Below are 17,151 nucleotides of genomic sequence, written 5' to 3' on the forward strand. Positions count from 1 at the left end.
AAAGAAATAGTATCCTTTGGTCATCGACCGTTGTAAAGGAATGCCTTGCTCAGAAGAAACAGATCTCTGAAGAGGGGAAGCAACTTTGTTTACTCTCTAGGTCCAGAAAACATACAGGAAATTCAGCCACCTGAGAATGTGAATTTTCAAACCATTTAGACAGAGAAAGGACATAAATGACGTATATGTGTTCTTTCTTCATATTACAAAATTAGTAGTGATATAGGACTATCTTGGTGTCCTCTAAAATTTTTATTCTACTAAATTGGCCTTTTGGTAAGAAGTTCTTTCCTACTGATAGCTCCTCTCCCAGAGTACAGAGGAGGAAAATAGGGGGATTACTAGTCTGACCTTAATTCTAATTAAGAAGGAGAAATTGGTGGGAGAGTGCAAGTGGAAGGGTCCAGGTAGGTGGGGGAAAGCAACATGGTAAAATGTTTTGTGATACATCATAAAGATTTTCAACCTTTTTCATACCATAGCACACATAAACTAATTACTAAAATTCTGCGACACGCCAAAAAGTATATTTTTTGCCGATATGACCAAAAAAAATAGGTATAATTTTGATTCATTCACACTGGACAGCTATTGTTGTGTTAGCTGTTTTCTTTCTTTTTCCTTTTTTTTTTGTTTTGACAGTCTAAGGGAGAAGAGGTCAGTGCCCCTGACTAAATAGTCAGGTATTGCATGTTTTGAAAATTCTTGTGGCACACAGGTTGAAAATCGCTGTGATTTGTAAATAGTTCCCACGCGCTCCTCCCTCAGGAGGTTATACTGTCCTGCCCCATTGACAGTAGCTTAGCAGATTGCATGTGACGTGCATTGGCCAAAGTCTTCTAAGCAAACATGACCTACATACCTTACCTCTGGACAAATGCTTTTAGTACATAGTCATCCATGCCCTTTTTTTCCATCTGACACAAGATCAGCAATACCTCAGAAATCGGCTTTTTAATAGCTTCAAGCCAGGACATGTAGCATAAGTTTTTGTTTGTTTTTAATTGTTGATAGTATTCCGGATGTCCCCCACTTCCCCCCTTTTACCCCCCCCTTCTCCCAGGCCTTCACCACATTATTGTCTGTGTCCATGGGCTACCCATATATGTTCTTTGGCGAATCTCTTCCAGACCCCCCACCCCCTCCTCTCTGATATCTGCCAATCTTTTTTATGTATTCATGCTTCTGGTCTTATTTTGTTCATCATTTTATTTTGCTCATGAGATTCCACATACAAGTGAGATCATGTGATATTTATCTTTCTCTGACTGACTTATTTCGCTTAGAATAATAATCCCCAGGTCCATCCATGCTGTCATAAAGGGTAAGAGTTCCTTCTTTATTATAGCTGCATAGTATTCCATGGTGTAAATGTACCACAGCTTTTTTATCCACTCATCTACTACTGATGGGCATTTGGGCTATTTCCGGATCTTAGCTACTATAAATAACACTGCTGTGAACATAAGAGTGCATATATTCTTTCCTGTTGATGTTTCAGGGTCATTAAGATATATTCCCAGAAGTGGAATCACTGGGTCAAACTTTTAATTTTTGAGGAAACTCCCTATGTATTGTTTTCCACAGTGGCTGCACCAGTCTGCATTCCCACCAGCAGTGTACTAGGGTCCCCTTTTCTCCACATCCTCACCAACTTGTCATTTGTTGATTTGTTGATGTGCCATTCTGGTAGGTGTGAGGTGATACCTCATTGTTTTAATTTGCATCTCTCTGATGATTAATGACATTGAGCATTTTTTCGTATGTCTTTTAGCCATCTGTCTATCCTCTCTGGAGAAGGGTCTATTTAGATCCTTTGCCCATTTTTTAATTGGATTGTCTTCCTGGTGTTGACTTCTGTGTGTTCTTTGTATATTTTGGAAATTAGCCCCTTATCAGATGTATCATTGGTGAATATGTTCTCCCCTACAGTGGGTTCCCTTTTCATCTTCTTGATGGTTCCTTTTGCTGTGCAGAAGCTTTTTAGTTTAATGTAGTCCCATTTATTTAATTTTTCCTTTGTTTCTCTTGCCCTAGGATATGGTCAGAATGAACTTCCCAGGCTGGTGGTGTAACAAAGAAATTGCCTGGGATTATACTGTCTGAATCTCCCAGGTGGACTGAATCCCCACTGATTCCCTCTGCCTGACGCTATGCAGGCTCCCTTTCCTTCTCTGTTGCTCTGGATTGGGGATCCCTGCGTGGAGCTGGGACCCCATGCTCCTACGGTATGGGGACTCCACTGCCACAGTATCCCTGCAGCTTTCCAGCCATGTACTTGCTCGAGTTGGCTCACCCTCTCCATGTCTTCTGTCTCTCCTCTGTGCTCTCTGCTCTCAGTATTTCAGATCAGCTCCATTTCAACTGGTTTTTCAAGCTGATTGCTCTTCAGTTTAGCCACAAGTCGAGTCTGGTATTGGAAGCAAGCTGACTGAGCTTCTAGCTACTCTGCAGCCATGTCGGAATCCTGCATAAGTTTTTGAAAGCCAATTTACTGTTGTAAAGCAGTTGTTCCCAATCAGGTGTTATTCTGTCCCTGCTCCCATCCCCACCCCCACCCCCACCCAAGAAAGAGTTTTGGTTGTCACAGCTAGGAGAGTGCACCTGACATCTGGTGGGTAGAGGCCAGGTTTGCTACTAAATGTCTCACAATGCACACAACAGGGCCTCCCAACAAAGAATGATCTGGCCAAAAAAGGTCACTAATGCTAAAGATTGAGAAACCCTGTTGTAAAGCTTCTGGGATTATTTATTAATACAGCGTAACCTAACCTATCCTGACTAATATAGCAACTACCACACTAATTTCATAATAGCCTATGTAGAAATAGTTGGGTTTAACCAGTTAGGTACCTTGGTTATTAGGAAGACAGGTTTGAAAGAAATCCAGGGAAAAAAAATTTAGATCTCATACTATGGCGTAAGATTTTAAAGGTGACTCAGAAGGTTCAGATGCTTCCGTTCCACCACTATTACTGTGCAGTTGTAAACATTCAAGATAAAAACCAGGCAGAAAGGTCAAAAACCAGTTTAGTTGCGTGTTGAATTCTCCAGTGAACTCAGATATTAAAATAAAGGAGGTTTGTAATCAAAGATGAATATGAGCCCAGCCGGGCATGGCTCAGCGGTTGAGCACAGACCTAGAATCCAGGAGCTCACGGCACATGCCCGGGTTGTGGGCTTGATCCCCAGTCAGGGGTGTGCTGGAGGCAGCCGATCAATGATTCTCTCATCATTGATGTTTCTATCTCTCTCTCCCTCTTCCTTCTTCTCTCTGAAATCAATAAAGATATGTTTTTTTAAAAAAAGATAAATATGAGTCTTTTACACTCTGAAAATAGCATTAAAGAGCTAAGTTCCAAAATTAACATAATTTAGACCTGCAAAAAGTACTAAGATCCCCAGAGCGTATTTTGCTTGTTTTAGTTGTATTAGAGTAATACCAAGCAACAAATGGATCTCTTGTTTGATGCTTATGAACTACTGGAGAGAGCAGAATGACTCGTCAAGGGTGGCCTCGTTCCCTCCTCACTGGCCACCAGCCTCAGCTGGACTACCTACTTCCTGTTCTTCCATGATAGCTGATTCTCCAGCAATTTGTTTGAGACAGTGGGCCTTTTCAGCTCTGCCTTTTAAAGGTTTGCATGTACTTGCAATACCAGAAGCAATGACTGCCCTCCTTTGTGCTTGGAATCAATTGCCCCAACTTTGAAACCTTGAAAATAAGTGATAGATTTTAGATATACCTATCCCTTCTTTATATTCAGAGCTGCACAAGGACAGGATGCTATGTTGCAGAGGCAGTGGTTCCCATTCTTTAAATATTTTCAAGCAAAGGCCAGAGAGCCACTTGGTTGTCTATCTTCTTTCAACCCTGATTGCCTTTAATTCTAAATTTAAAACTCTGAGTGGTAGGAGATTAAGTAAGAGGAACCATTAGTGGATTTCTGTTCTCTCTTGCTCTGATTCAGCTCACTAACAAAATCATGCCTAACGCTTTCTCTCTTTTCTGATAGTAATAAGGATGTGCTATATAGCATTTGGAGCACATTCTTGAATTATAATTTTCTTTGTTAATCTCAATTATTTGTAAAGTATATCTCAATCAGAAGCTCTGAAATCAGCCCCAGTCAGGTGGCTCAGTTGGCTGGAGTGCCATTCCGTGCACCAAAAAGGTTGCAGGTTTATTCCCCAGTCGGGGTGCATGTGTGAGGCAACTGATCAGTGTTTCTCTCTCTCCCTCTCTCTTTCTCTCTCTCTCTCTAAAATCAATAAACATATCCTCAGGTGAGGATTAAAAAAAGTTCTGAATTCAAAACAAGGAGATCACGTAATAGTATAGCAAGGCAGAGCTTATGAAGAGCCTGGCCTGTCGTGGCTCAGCGAGTGAGCATCAGCCTGGGATCCAGGTGATCGGGGTTCAATTCCCGGTCAGGGCACATGCCTGGGTTGTGGGCCCGATCCCTAGCAGGGGGTGTGCGGGAGGCAGCCAATCAATGACTCTCTCATCATTGATGTTTCTATCTCTCTCTCTTCCTCTCCTTTCCTCTATCTGAAATCAATAAAGATATATTTAAATATATATATATATATATATAAATAAAATAAAATGAAAGTGCTTTTTGCGTTTTCCTAATGTATCTGTGGCATTCAGTCCTTCTTAGTTTTGTGCCCTCGTATTCTTGGTCTTAGAAGTGTCTGCCTGCCCTCACCAAAAGAATTGCCGAGCAACAGCATGATGGAGGTAGCAAGTGAACAGTCAAATGAAGTACTGCTAGTAATTAAAAAAAAAACAGTCAAATGAAGTACTGCTCGTAATTAAAGAAATAGAGAAGTCTGTATTAAAAGACAGACTTTCCTATTAAAAGTTTTGTTTTTTATTTCAAAAGTATAACACATTTTCATTGTAGAAAATAAGGAAATATAAGAAGAGAAAAGATGTCATGGTGACAACACAATTAGCATTTCATGATATAGATGTTCTTTTTCTTGTTTATATCTAAAATTTATCTAAGACTCTCCTATTGATGTACATTTGAATTTCTTCCCATTATAAGTAATGCTACAAAAACATCCTGTATGTTAACCTTATTTTTGCATCTCTGATTATTTTGTTAGGACTAGTTCCTAGAACTGCTATTGCTGAGTCAAAGCATATTGCATTTTTAAGGCTTTGGATTATCTTTTGCGAAATTGCTGACCAGAGAGGTTGTATCAAATGTATGAGAGTATTCTTTGATGCATCCTCCAGTCCATCTTGTTTATGTTGTTTTCTTATCTTCACCATTTTGATAATTCCAAAATGATATCTTGTTGTTTTAATTTGCATTTCTCTATAATAATCAGAACACATTTTACATGTCTCCACAAAATACTACAAATTAAAAATATATATTCATTGTCACATTATTTATAAGAGAAAACAAACATACACTTACCCCTAAATGTTCAACAAAAGGGAAGCAGTTAAATAAGAACTATGATACTCTTAAGCAATAAACTGTGCAGCTGTTAAAACATTAAGTATGCAAAGTACTTTAACTGACATAGGAAGAATATTTATTCTATAATATTAGTAAGACATTACAGTGGTAAATTTTTATATGTAATTTGATCTCTATGATACTCTTTAAATGTATAAGAAGAAAAAATCTGAGAGGAAATATGCCAAAATGTTATTGCTTCTGCGTGGTGATAGGTGATTTTTAATATTTTCCACATTTTTTATAATTAACATTTATGTCACATATGTGAAGAAAACTCATTTTTGTTAAGTACACTGCATAAAAAGGTGCAAGAATGGAGAGGAAACTGCCCACTTGCAATTTGTGTTGCATGTACTCTAAAGATTATAGTAAACATCTGATATTGAAACAAGGAACATAAATAAGGTACTGGTACTCAGTTAATCAGCCAGTTGTCAAAATGTTAAAAGTTTCACGTGCTTGAGAAGCTGACAGTTGTTGAATCACCTGAAAATGTAATGTTTATGTTTGTTTTTCCTTTTTAGGTTGCTGCTGTGGATCTTCTGGTTCCTGGAGTTGGAGAGCTCTGTGGAGGAAGCCTTAGAGAGGAACGGTACCATTTCTTAGAGCAGCGACTGGCCAGGTATTGGTCAAACCTAAAAGAAATAAAATTCAGAAATTGCGGACAGGGCACTCAAAGGCAGTCATGACAAAGTAACAGAGAACAGTCCGTGGCCTCAGCCCCTGGCAGACCTGAAACTCAGATTCTAAGTGACCTTGAACAAGTTGTTGCTTGACCTTTCACAGCTACCCTTTCTTAACGAATGGAGCTGTTATATGAAACAAGGGCACAGTAAAAGTTGCCCACTCTTTGTATGTATCCCTGCCTATGGAAATGGCTTTTCAAAAAGTTGATGATGGAAGGGGGAGGGAGATTTCCCCCTTAAAGCTTGTCCTTTATTTTTATTTTTCTCTCCTCTCTGTTCCTTTTTATTTACTCTAAGTTATGAGTCTTATAGGATCATAAAGAAAGATAGACTCTGAACTAGGGAAAGGATAAAAATATGAAAAAAGAAAGATACTAAAAATATCTTCTAAGTTAGCATTTAGGATAAGCAGTTTTCCCTTCAGGTTTTCTACATTGTGTGAGGGTCTTGATTCAGCTCTCTGAATAACTTATTTTAACTTGCTGTTTGAGGCCTGGGAAATGAATCAATCCATAAACACACAGAAAATGTTTTGGAGAAGAGAAGTAGGGAATCGGATTTCTAATTGAACTACCACTCCGATGTATGCATGATCTGCCAACACACCACAATGACTTCCTAAACTAACCAAGGTTATAAACCTCTGTTTTCCGTGGTTTGCACTTTTGCTGTGCCAAACTTTAAAAAAAAAAGGCTTTCCCATGTTGAAGGCATAATCCTTCTCTCCAGATCATACTGGGTCTCATAGTAACCTGGAAAAGCCATAATTGTTTGAAAGTATCCTGCTCAATTAGCCGTTTGTGAGGCCTTCTTTTCCTAATGGAGAAATGCTTAAAAAGTGATGTTTCCCAAGGTCTCAGCCTAGAAGTCTGTGGGTAGCTTGGTTTTGCAATCCTGTTTATTTGAACTCTTTTTGGTTAGGGTCCAGAAGAAAGGGCATAAATATGTTTTGGGAGGACTCTTTTTTATTGGAGTACTAACTCCTTACTATAACCATAATGTTAGAAAGTCCTGGGAAAATCGTGGAATTGAAGTAAAGGTCACACAACTTAGATGGAAAGAATTTAAAGATTCTCTGGGTGGGTTTTTTTTTTTAAGCACAATAAAAATCACACATGGCAAGAAACCTCATCTGTTGAAAGATTAATTGGTCTGTTTTCTTTGCTCACTTCCTTCCTTTAGGAAACCTTTCCTCGTAACATTAAATGTTTACCTAATATCTGATAATATCCACATTTGTACTTCCTAATGCGGTGGATATGCGTTCCCCTCTCCCGGCTCTCTGTGGCTTCTGTTTGTGTGTTCTGTATTTCGCTTATTTGAGTTTCCTATTGTCCTCCACTCCAGATACACCATGGTCCCAAACACCTTTTTAAAGGACTGAAATTAATTTTAATGAGTACTAAAAGCTTAAAACTTTAACACTTAATTGGCAAGAACCAATTAGTAATCATGTCATTTGAGAGCATGGGTTTTGATGCGTACGTCTTGGTAAAGAGCCCAGAACAGATGTTTGGTGATTAGTATATTTATCTTACTGACATTCTCTGAAAGAATTCTGTTGTATTGCTTTTACAGATCAGGACTGACAGAAGCCTACCAATGGTAAGAATGTGCCCTCCCCTTGAGTGGGCGTAGGGGGAGAGAGTAACCAAAGAATTTATATGCATATATGCACAACCCAAGGACAGGGACAATGGTGGGGAAAGGGACTGGGGAGGGGGATGGGACGGGGTAGAATGGGTCATTGGGGAGAAAAAGGGACATTTGTAATATTTTAAACAAAAAAAGAATGGGGCCCCTAATGATTCTTATTCTAGCTGTTGGTCCAAGCATTACATAGTCTTTACTTGTATTCCCAAGGCACTATGAAAGAGTGTTAAAAACAGTGAATGAGTTCTCAGAAGATTACTTTTTTTTGAGTCCTTGAAAAGTAGTAATAATAGTGGATGCCATTTATTTATTACTTATTGCGTGCTAGACAACTGTGTTAAAATTTTGATGTATATCATCTCATGTAATCAGCATAACACCCTGTAAATTGGGTTCTATTCTTACTCCCATTTCACTACCCCTTCAGACCTGAGGCCTAGCGATATTAGCTAACTTAACTGAGAGTAGGGCAGTTAGAAGCATAGAGCTGAGACTTTGTTCCTAACCATTGTGTTCAGTTTCTCTATGTGTGAAGTTAAGGGTTTGAACTAAGTGATATTCACCAACTGTAGAAACCTAAGCTGCTTAGGGAAGATCACCTGTCTGCATTCATACATTGACTTCTCCAAAGTTATTCTGGTTGGTTTTCTTTCCTCGGACCCTTTCCTCACACACTTTTCAGTATATGCAGAATTTTAATTTATATTTCTGTAGTAGCATTCCTTTAGGATCTTGGTGTAATAATATCAACAATATTATTAATTCTTCCCCTATCCTCAGGAGAAGGAAGTGTCAGATTACACACTTGCCTTTTGGTAATGAAGGAGCTACTTTCAGAAATGCAAAAGGCCTAAAATTGGGTTCAGGTAATGGGCCTTAAATGCCTTTGTTTTTTACCAGTAATGACCTTAGGCATATTTACTCTCTCTGAGTCTTGGTTTTCTAGGCTAAAAGGTGGAATGATAATATCTATTTCACAGGGTTATTGTAAGGATGAAGTGAAACATTATAGGTTAACTATCTACATAAAGTAGGAGCTCAGTAAATGCTAGTCCATCACTGTCCCCATCCCTGTCCCCATATCTCCCCCCCCACCCCACCCCGCAGCTTTCCTTCCTTTGTTCTGACTTTTGCTATTAGGTAGATTAGCTTGATTGATCAAGCTTATACATTTTGCCTCAGTTTCTGTCTACAAGATAATATCCACACTGTGTAAAAACTAGCTAAATGCAAATTTTAATTATTGGTTAAATATGTTTAGGCCTTTTCTGGTCTTTATTAATCATTTCAATATTATTCTTTTTCCAACTAAAGTTTTCAAACTGTTAAGAACTCTGAATGTAAATATTTATTTTTTGAATCTTATTTCTTTTAAATGGTTATCATAGTATTTGAAAGGTAGAAGGGGTTTAAAAATCTTCATATCTGTGACCTCTGCTAGTGTTCTACCCACTATGAGTGGCTCCCCCAGGTGTCTAAGAATTTACTCACTTTCTATCTCTACATGCCATATGCAAGTAAAATCTGTAACTAGTTCCACACATTTTGTACCATCTCTTCTATAGTCTGGCTACCCTAGAATCAACTTAACAACAATCCATCAAATACATATTCATTGGAAAACTTGTTTCTTAGAACTGGATTTTTCCATCTATTAAAGCAAAGGCAAATAAATAGATAAAGTAAAGCAAAGGCAAGAAAAATGCTGAATTCCATTTCCAAACATTTATACCAGTGTTTTGACATGGATGTATGAGAAATTTAGAACCACCTAAAGTTTTTGCTGGACTTCTAGCTGCCAGCTCAAATCCTGCAGGTGTTTGTGGCAGGTGGTTTGATATGCCCTTCATCTTATTTTCTCACTAAACCAAAGTATATTCTGCCCCCATGCCTTATAAACTTAAAGTTAATTCAGCTACCAAATATTTCAATTATTGAAGACTGTGTTCCATCCATTGTTCTGACAGTTCTTACTAATCTGAAGTTTTATACTAGATGCTCTTGTTTATTGATCTCTCACTTGGTTCTAACTCCCCTAGTTGCGATTCATCTTTTATTTTAGAAAGGTAAGTACTTAATCGCATAAAATACCAGTGCATGTAGCCATTATGGTTAACAGTGGGAAAGTAGGTGACAGTCTTTATCCTAAGGAGCCCAATGACTACCAGCTGTGGCACTAAAGTTCTACTCTGGAACTGGTTTTACAAACCATTCAAGAAGCTATAAACTTGTTTTAATCAATATTATGTAACTCAAGAATTCTCCCACCAAATAACGTAGAAAGATTTACAAAATCTTCCTCCACCTGTTCTTTACTAAAATAACTTTATCCCAGGCTGCTGTATTAGAATCTGAGTTTGAATCTTGGCTGTTTCATTTTCTAGCCATTTCTAGCCATCTTAAGTGGGAATAGAATATCTATGGATGGGCTTCAGAAGCTGTCTAGCCTTCCAGAAAAATGACTCTGGACATCTTCCACTAGGCGTAAAGCAGAGGACTGGAAGTTTCTCCTCACTCCAGCACTCAAGAGTATATTTTTGTACCTTCCAACAATAAGTCTTCATATAATAAGCATCTTCTCCAGAGCAGGCATTGGAGGTGAAAGGCTGAGTGAAATGAGAGCCTGCCCCTGATGTAGCTCAGTCTAACCCAGTAGGGCATAGCTCTTTCTAACTTTTCAGGCAAAACTCGTCACTCTCTTCTGTGTACTGAGCAGTGTGATTTTGGTAAGGAAAAAAGGATCATTATTAACATACTAAGAAATAAGAAAGGAATATATTTTGAAAAAAATTAGTAAAGCTATTAGAAACTTCCTGTGGCCTCATGAGGCAAGTTTTTTATATATAATTAAATAAATAACTTAGAAGAAAAAGGATCAAGTAACCAAAGCTCATGAATGAAAGACAGGATCTGCTGCTGCTTGTCTGGGCAGGTCTTTTTTTTTTTTTTTTTAAGTATATTTTTATGGATTTCAGAGGGAGGAAGGGTGAAGGAGAGAGACAGAGAAACATCAGTGATCAGAGAGGGTCATTGATCGGCTGCCTCCTACACGGCCCCCACTGGGGATTGAGCCCGCAACCTGGGCGTGTGCCCTGACCGGGCATCAAACCTCGATTTCCTGGATCCTAGGTCGAGGCTCAGCTGCTAAGCCACGCCCAGCCAGGCTGGACACATCATTTCAGCTTCTCTGTGTCCTTCATCTGTCTGTGGAGGGAAAAGACTGGTCTACCACAATGATGTGAATGATAACAAATGATTACAAAATACTTTGAAACATAAATTCTATTATACAGTCTGACCCCAAACAGCATCAACAGGTGATGATTCTCTGTTTTTCAAAATCAGGTATCTGGACCTCCGTCGTTTTGGATCGGTGCCACATGGAGGTTTTGGGATGGGATTTGAACGCTATCTGCAGTGCATCTTGGGAATTGACAATATCAAAGATGTTATCCCTTTTCCAAGATTTACTCACTCATGTCTTTTATAACTGGAAGACTGGTTAAGGAAAATCATTCAAGCAAGTGGTACTGCACATTAATGTGCACACAGGAGAGAATGCATGTTTGGATTTTAGCAATACAGAAGTTTTCAAAATGTACTTGTCATACCATAACATATAACATGAAAAATAAAAATGATCATGATTTTCTTATAAAGTTGAGGCATTTCATAAAAAGATGAACTTTCCCAAGAAGAGGTCCTTGGAGCCAGTAGAATCTTAAATCTATTACGTCAATTAAAAAGAAATGAAGAAATTGAACTAGATGGTTTCAAAGGTCCTTTCAGACTCTAAGAGAGGGTGAGATAGTGTACTCTTCTTTGTCTTTAATGATCAGCTCACTGCCTTGTGTGACCTTTGAGAAACAATTAGTAACTAAAAATAAAATGTTGTTGGATCTTTTCTTTCTTGCCAGTTAACCTATGACAAATACCCATCTTGTTCTTTGGTGCTTTACTAAACATAGAAAAAAATATTCCTTCTTTGGGTCTTGAGTTAATAAACTTGCTATTCTGAATTGAAATCTTCTTTCATCAGACTGGGTGAAAAAAAATGACATTTAATAACTGTTGAGCCTCAATAATATGGGTATAGAAGGAAAGTACTTTAACATAATAAAGGCCATATATGACAAACCCTCAGCAAATACACTCTTTAGTGAAAAACTGAAAGCTTTCCCTTTAAGATCAGGAACAGGACAAGGATGCCCACTCTCACCACTGTTATTCAGCATAGTACTAGAAGTCCTAGCCAAAGCAATCAGGCTAGCAAAGCAGTCCTAGCCAAAGATCAGGAGGTCTTTTGCAGTCCTAGCAAAGCAAAAGAAAGATATAAATTGCACCCAAATAAATAGCAAATGAATAAGTAAAACTGTCACTATTTGCAGATGACATGGTTCTATGTATCGAAAACCCTAAAGACTGCACCAAAAGACTTAGAAACAATAAACAAATACAGCAAAGTTGCAGGATACAAAATCATTGTACAAAAAAATATTGCTTTCCCATATGCTAACAATGAAATACCAGAAAAAGAAATAAAGAAAACAATCCTATTTACATTCGCAACAGAGGAAAAAATAACGTAGGAATAAACTTAACAAAGGAAGGAAAGGATCTATACACTGAGAACTACCAGACGTTGTTGAAAGAAATTGAAGAAGACACCAAGAAGGGGAAAGATAGTCTGTTCATGGGTTGGAAGAATTAACACAGTTGAAATGGGCATATTACCTAAAGCAATATACAGATTTAAGGCAATCCCCATCAAAATCCCAGTGGCATTTTTCAGAGAAATAAAAGAAAAAAAAATCCTCAAATTTGTATGTAACCACAAAAGACGCCCAGGTAGCCCATACAATCCTGAGAAAAAAAAGAACAAAGCCAGAGATATCACACACCCTGATTTTAAATCATACTACAAAGCCAAAATAATCAAAATAGTATGTATTGGCAGAAAAGTAGACATACAGACCAATGGAACATAACTGAGAGCCCAGAAATAAACCCATTCATACATGGGCAATTAATTTTCGACAGAAGAGCAAAAACATAACAGAGAAAGGAATACCTCTTCAATAAATGGTGCTGGGAAAATTGGAAAGCCACATGCAAAAGAATGAAACTAGATTGTTGTCTGACACTGTACACAAAAATTAATTCAAAATGAATTAAAGACTTGAACATAAGACCTAAAACAATAAAATACAAAGAAGAAAACATAGGTGCTGAACTTATGGACCTTGGTCTCAGAGGGATTTTTGTGAACTTGACCCCAAAGGTGAGGGAAGTAAAAGCAAAAATAAATGAATGGGGCTGCATCAAACTAAAAAGCTTCTGCACAGCAAAAGAAACCATCGACAAAACAAAAAGGCACCCAGCCCAATGGGAGGTGATATGTGCAAATGTTATTTCTGAAAGCAGGCTAATATCTAAAATACATATATTTTTAAAAACTCATATAACTCAACAACAAAAAACAATCCAATTAAAAATAAGCAAAGGACCTGAACGGACACTTTCCCAAGAAGACACACAGATGGCCAACAGGTACATGAAAGATGCTCAGTTTCACTAGCTGTAAGGGAAATGCAAATGAAAACCACAAGTTACCACCTCACACATGTTAGAATGCCTATTACCAATAAGATAAGAAATAATAAATGTTGGAGAGGGTGTAGAGAAAAGGGAACCCTCGTACGCTGCTGATAGGAATGTATATGGGTGCAGCCTCTATGGAAAACAGTGTGGAGGGTCCTCAGAAAATTAAGAAAAGAGCTACCATATGCCCAGCAATCCCTCTTTTGGGTATCTAACCAAAAAATTGAAAACATTTATTCATAAAGATACATGTAATTCTACGTTCATTGCAGCATTATTTGTGGTAGCCAAGACGTGGAAACAACTTAAGTATTCACCGGCGGATGACTGGATGAAGAAGAAGTGGCGCACGTACACCATGGAACACTATCAGCCATAAGAAAAGGTGAAATGCTGCCGTTTGAGACAACGTGGATGGATCTTGAGAGTATCATGCTAAGTGAAATAAGTCAGGTGGAAGTGGACAGGAACCATACGATTTCACTCATATGTGGGATATAAAACAGAAAGCAACAAGCAAAACAAACCCGTAGACACAGCAGCATGGTGGTTACCAGGGGGACAGGGTGGGGGTGGATGGAGAGGGTCAAGGGGTCAAGTATATGGTGATGGGAGACTAGACTTTGGGTGGGGAGCGCACAGTGCAGTGTACGGATGATGTGTTATAGAATCGTACACTTGAAACCTATATAATGTTATTAACCAATGTCACCCCAATAAATTGTTAAAAAATGATTTTTAATTATAAAAGCTAATGAGATGTATTAATCATTTAAACTAATCACTGTTGTACTGTGATTAGTTGATACTAGATGTTTATAACTTATGTAATAAGCAGTAAAGTAGATATTTGGTACCTACAAAAGAAAAAAATTGTGTATTAAAATTCCACTTGCCCTTTTCCCAGGGAAACTTGAAAAAAGGTATTTTCAATCCAAGATGAGGATGCAGATACAGCTAGACCTAAAGGCTGGGTGATTTGGGAGTCAGAAACGACGTCTCTTACAGTGAGGAGGTGACCGATTCAGGAGTTTGAGACCCGCCAGTCCCAGCCCCTTGCATGTGTGATTTTGGACAAGCCACTTCCTGTGTAATGAGCTCATATATCATTTTCCCCAAGTTGATATAATAAGTGCGTGAAAGTGTGTGTAAAACTGAAATGCTACACAGCTTTGTAACTCTTTGCTTTTAGTCTTCATTGAGTTCATAGACTTACAGCAGATTGTATGTTCGGTGGAATTTGTATTATCAGATAATTGTGAAAAGACTATCATGCCTGAATAATCAGTCAACTTTCTAAGTCTCATTAGATGGCTTATCTTAGGTCATTTGTATATGTACTTTATTTTAACCTAACTCAAAATCAGACAGTTGAAATGAACTGCAGAATCTTAGAGTTGGAAGTCATGAAAGACACTGAGAGGTTGTCAAGGTCAAACTTCTGCCTGATGCAGAGAGATCCTGTATACCTGGGCAGCATCTCTTGGCAAAGAGCTCCATGTCCCACAAAATAGCTCACTTCATTTCTGAATATCTCTAGTTGATAGCTTTTGCTGAGCTAAAATTTACTTCCCTGGAACTTTAATCCCTTGGACTTAGATACCAAGTTTAGGACAGAATAAAAAATAATTTTGGTTTCCAGAGGTTTACTTCTACCATGAGCTAGAGAGAGAAATTTGTTTATTCAACAAATACTCTGAGCTTATTCTATATGCCAAGAACCGTGCTAGGTACTTAATAAACAGTAGTGAGCAAAACAGAAATGACCCCTGCCTTCGTGGAATTTACAGTCTATTAGAAAAGATACACAGTAAGTAAACAAAATGTATTATTTTAAAATAGGGTGTGCTATAAAATAATATAAAGAACAGGTCAAGCATAAATAAGCTTGCTAGAGAAGACATCTCTGAAAAGGTGGTATTTAACCTTAGACCTGGAAGAAAAATGCAAAAACCATTTTAAAGCAGTTGCAACATCAGCCAGTATTGACTTGGCATTCAAGGCTCAATACTGGATTGATTTTGTGAAGCAAGAATCAACAGACATTCACAGGCCCCAAACTGGGATGTGCTGGTAGTTTCCGAGGCCATCAGGAATCGTGCCTCCAGTGATTTTTGAGGAACCAGGTAGGGTCGTAATGTTACTGTGTTGGCAGGGCATCACAAGTAAGTAATAAAAGGAATACTGAGTTAGCGAAACCCCAGGTTCTGATCCCAGTGCCGCCAGTAATGTAACTGGAGCATTAGGCAAGTAAGATCACCTTTGTGACCTCCAGCTATTCCATCTGCAGAACTATCATTTTAAAGTAGACAAACTCTAAGGATCCTTCTGTCTCTTAATCTTCCATGAACCTGTGCTAGACATGGTCACTAATAGTTGATTTCGAGAGTCTAACCTTTAGATGTCATGTTAGTACATTCTAGGTCTCCAAAAGGTATGGGGAAGTCACAGCCACTGATATTGTGACAAATAGACTTAAATGTATTGGGAGGGTGCGTGAGGTGGGAGTAGGTCCTGCCCAAGGAGTCAAACATGTACTGTTCCTTACCTTTTTGATAGCCTTCAGCAGTAGATTTTTAAACTTTCACACTTGTTTATTCTTTCCTGTCACAGTTCATCACACAGTGAGTATCTGCTTGAAGCTGAACACTTGCCGCTTAGGACAAGCCTAATCATTTTCGCCTTTGGCTCAGTACTTCTTTTTTTGCCAATAATTGAGCAAAAACAAACATTGGTGTCAGACAAAGACGCTGAAAGTGCCACAACAAAGTGTTGCTTTGTGGGCAGCACCAATGGTGAGAAACCTAAAAATGTCCGCTTGCCAGCTGATGCCTGAATACCAGAATTGTACATGCAAACAGCATTGTTTACTTGTATGTATAATGAATAAAAGTATGGCTTTAATAGTCGAGGACCACTGTACTACAATCAGTCTTAAAGGGCTTAATTTGTGGATTAAAAGGTTACTTGAGGGTATTGCTTTTATTTTACTTGAGTAACCAGTTTCCAATGAGGAAAAAATCAGATTCTGTTTTCCCAAGATTTCCAAACATCACCTCAAAATAGTAACCCCAGCCATCCAAGAAAGAGTGTGTTCTAAAACTTAGAAATGTTTTTTCCATCATTAATTTTCATTCTCATTTCAAATTTTGGAGTCAGTGGAGAAAAATAGTTACTTTCCATCTGGTTGTCCTCTTGCCTGGGGAAGTTGTGCTGTCCTTTTTGTTGTTGTTCTGACAAGAACTTAATTGTGTGAGTGATCCATTCCAGATCTAGACAGAACTCTCCCACCCTCTGACCCAGCCCAGAGACGCTGTCACAGAGCAGCAAAGGAACTGTCTGACCTTTTGTCCCTCGCAGACAGGATCTGCCAGAAGCGTCCCTCCACAATGTTACACATTCATATTCTCTGTAAATCGAATCTAGACATTCAAGCATGACTGGACAGGCATTGAGGATGCAATTGGCGAGAGGGATTAACTCTTCTTTAAATCTCTGTTTCAGATAATTATAGATGAAAGATGCTTATTTGGATCAGATTGCTATTTATTCACATATTTATTTTAGTAAGCGGTGAGGCAAGGACATAAAAATGCAGAGTTGAAAGACAGATTGGCCTGGATTGAGTTGATAAGAAATGTGTGGGGCTTTTTGGCTTCTGATCAATATTTGTATTCAATGTGCAATCTAAAGTATGTACAATAAAAAGAAAACAGGTGGGAGTA

At 38.3% G+C, this 17,151-nt stretch overlaps 1 protein-coding gene across 4 annotated transcripts in view; it reads left to right on the forward strand.

Moving 5' to 3' along the window:
* Positions 1 to 11,730, forward strand: part of NARS2 (asparaginyl-tRNA synthetase 2, mitochondrial) — a 101,737-nt gene extending 90,007 nt beyond the window's left edge. For all 4 annotated transcript variants that reach the window (XM_081152717.1, XM_081152716.1, XM_081152718.1 and 1 more), the window contains 3 exons: positions 6,011 to 6,108; positions 7,751 to 7,777; positions 11,171 to 11,730. In XM_081152717.1, coding sequence (XP_081008843.1) covers positions 6,011 to 6,108; positions 7,751 to 7,777; positions 11,171 to 11,315 — 270 coding nt within the window. In that variant the 3' untranslated portion in view covers positions 11,316 to 11,730. The remainder of the gene's footprint in view (positions 1 to 6,010; positions 6,109 to 7,750; positions 7,778 to 11,170) is intronic.
* Positions 11,731 to 17,151: the final 5,421 nt, after the last annotated feature.

This window comes from Miniopterus schreibersii (assembly GCF_964146895.1).
Source record: "Miniopterus schreibersii genome assembly, chromosome: 12".
Taxonomy (NCBI): Eukaryota; Metazoa; Chordata; class Mammalia; order Chiroptera; family Miniopteridae; genus Miniopterus; species Miniopterus schreibersii.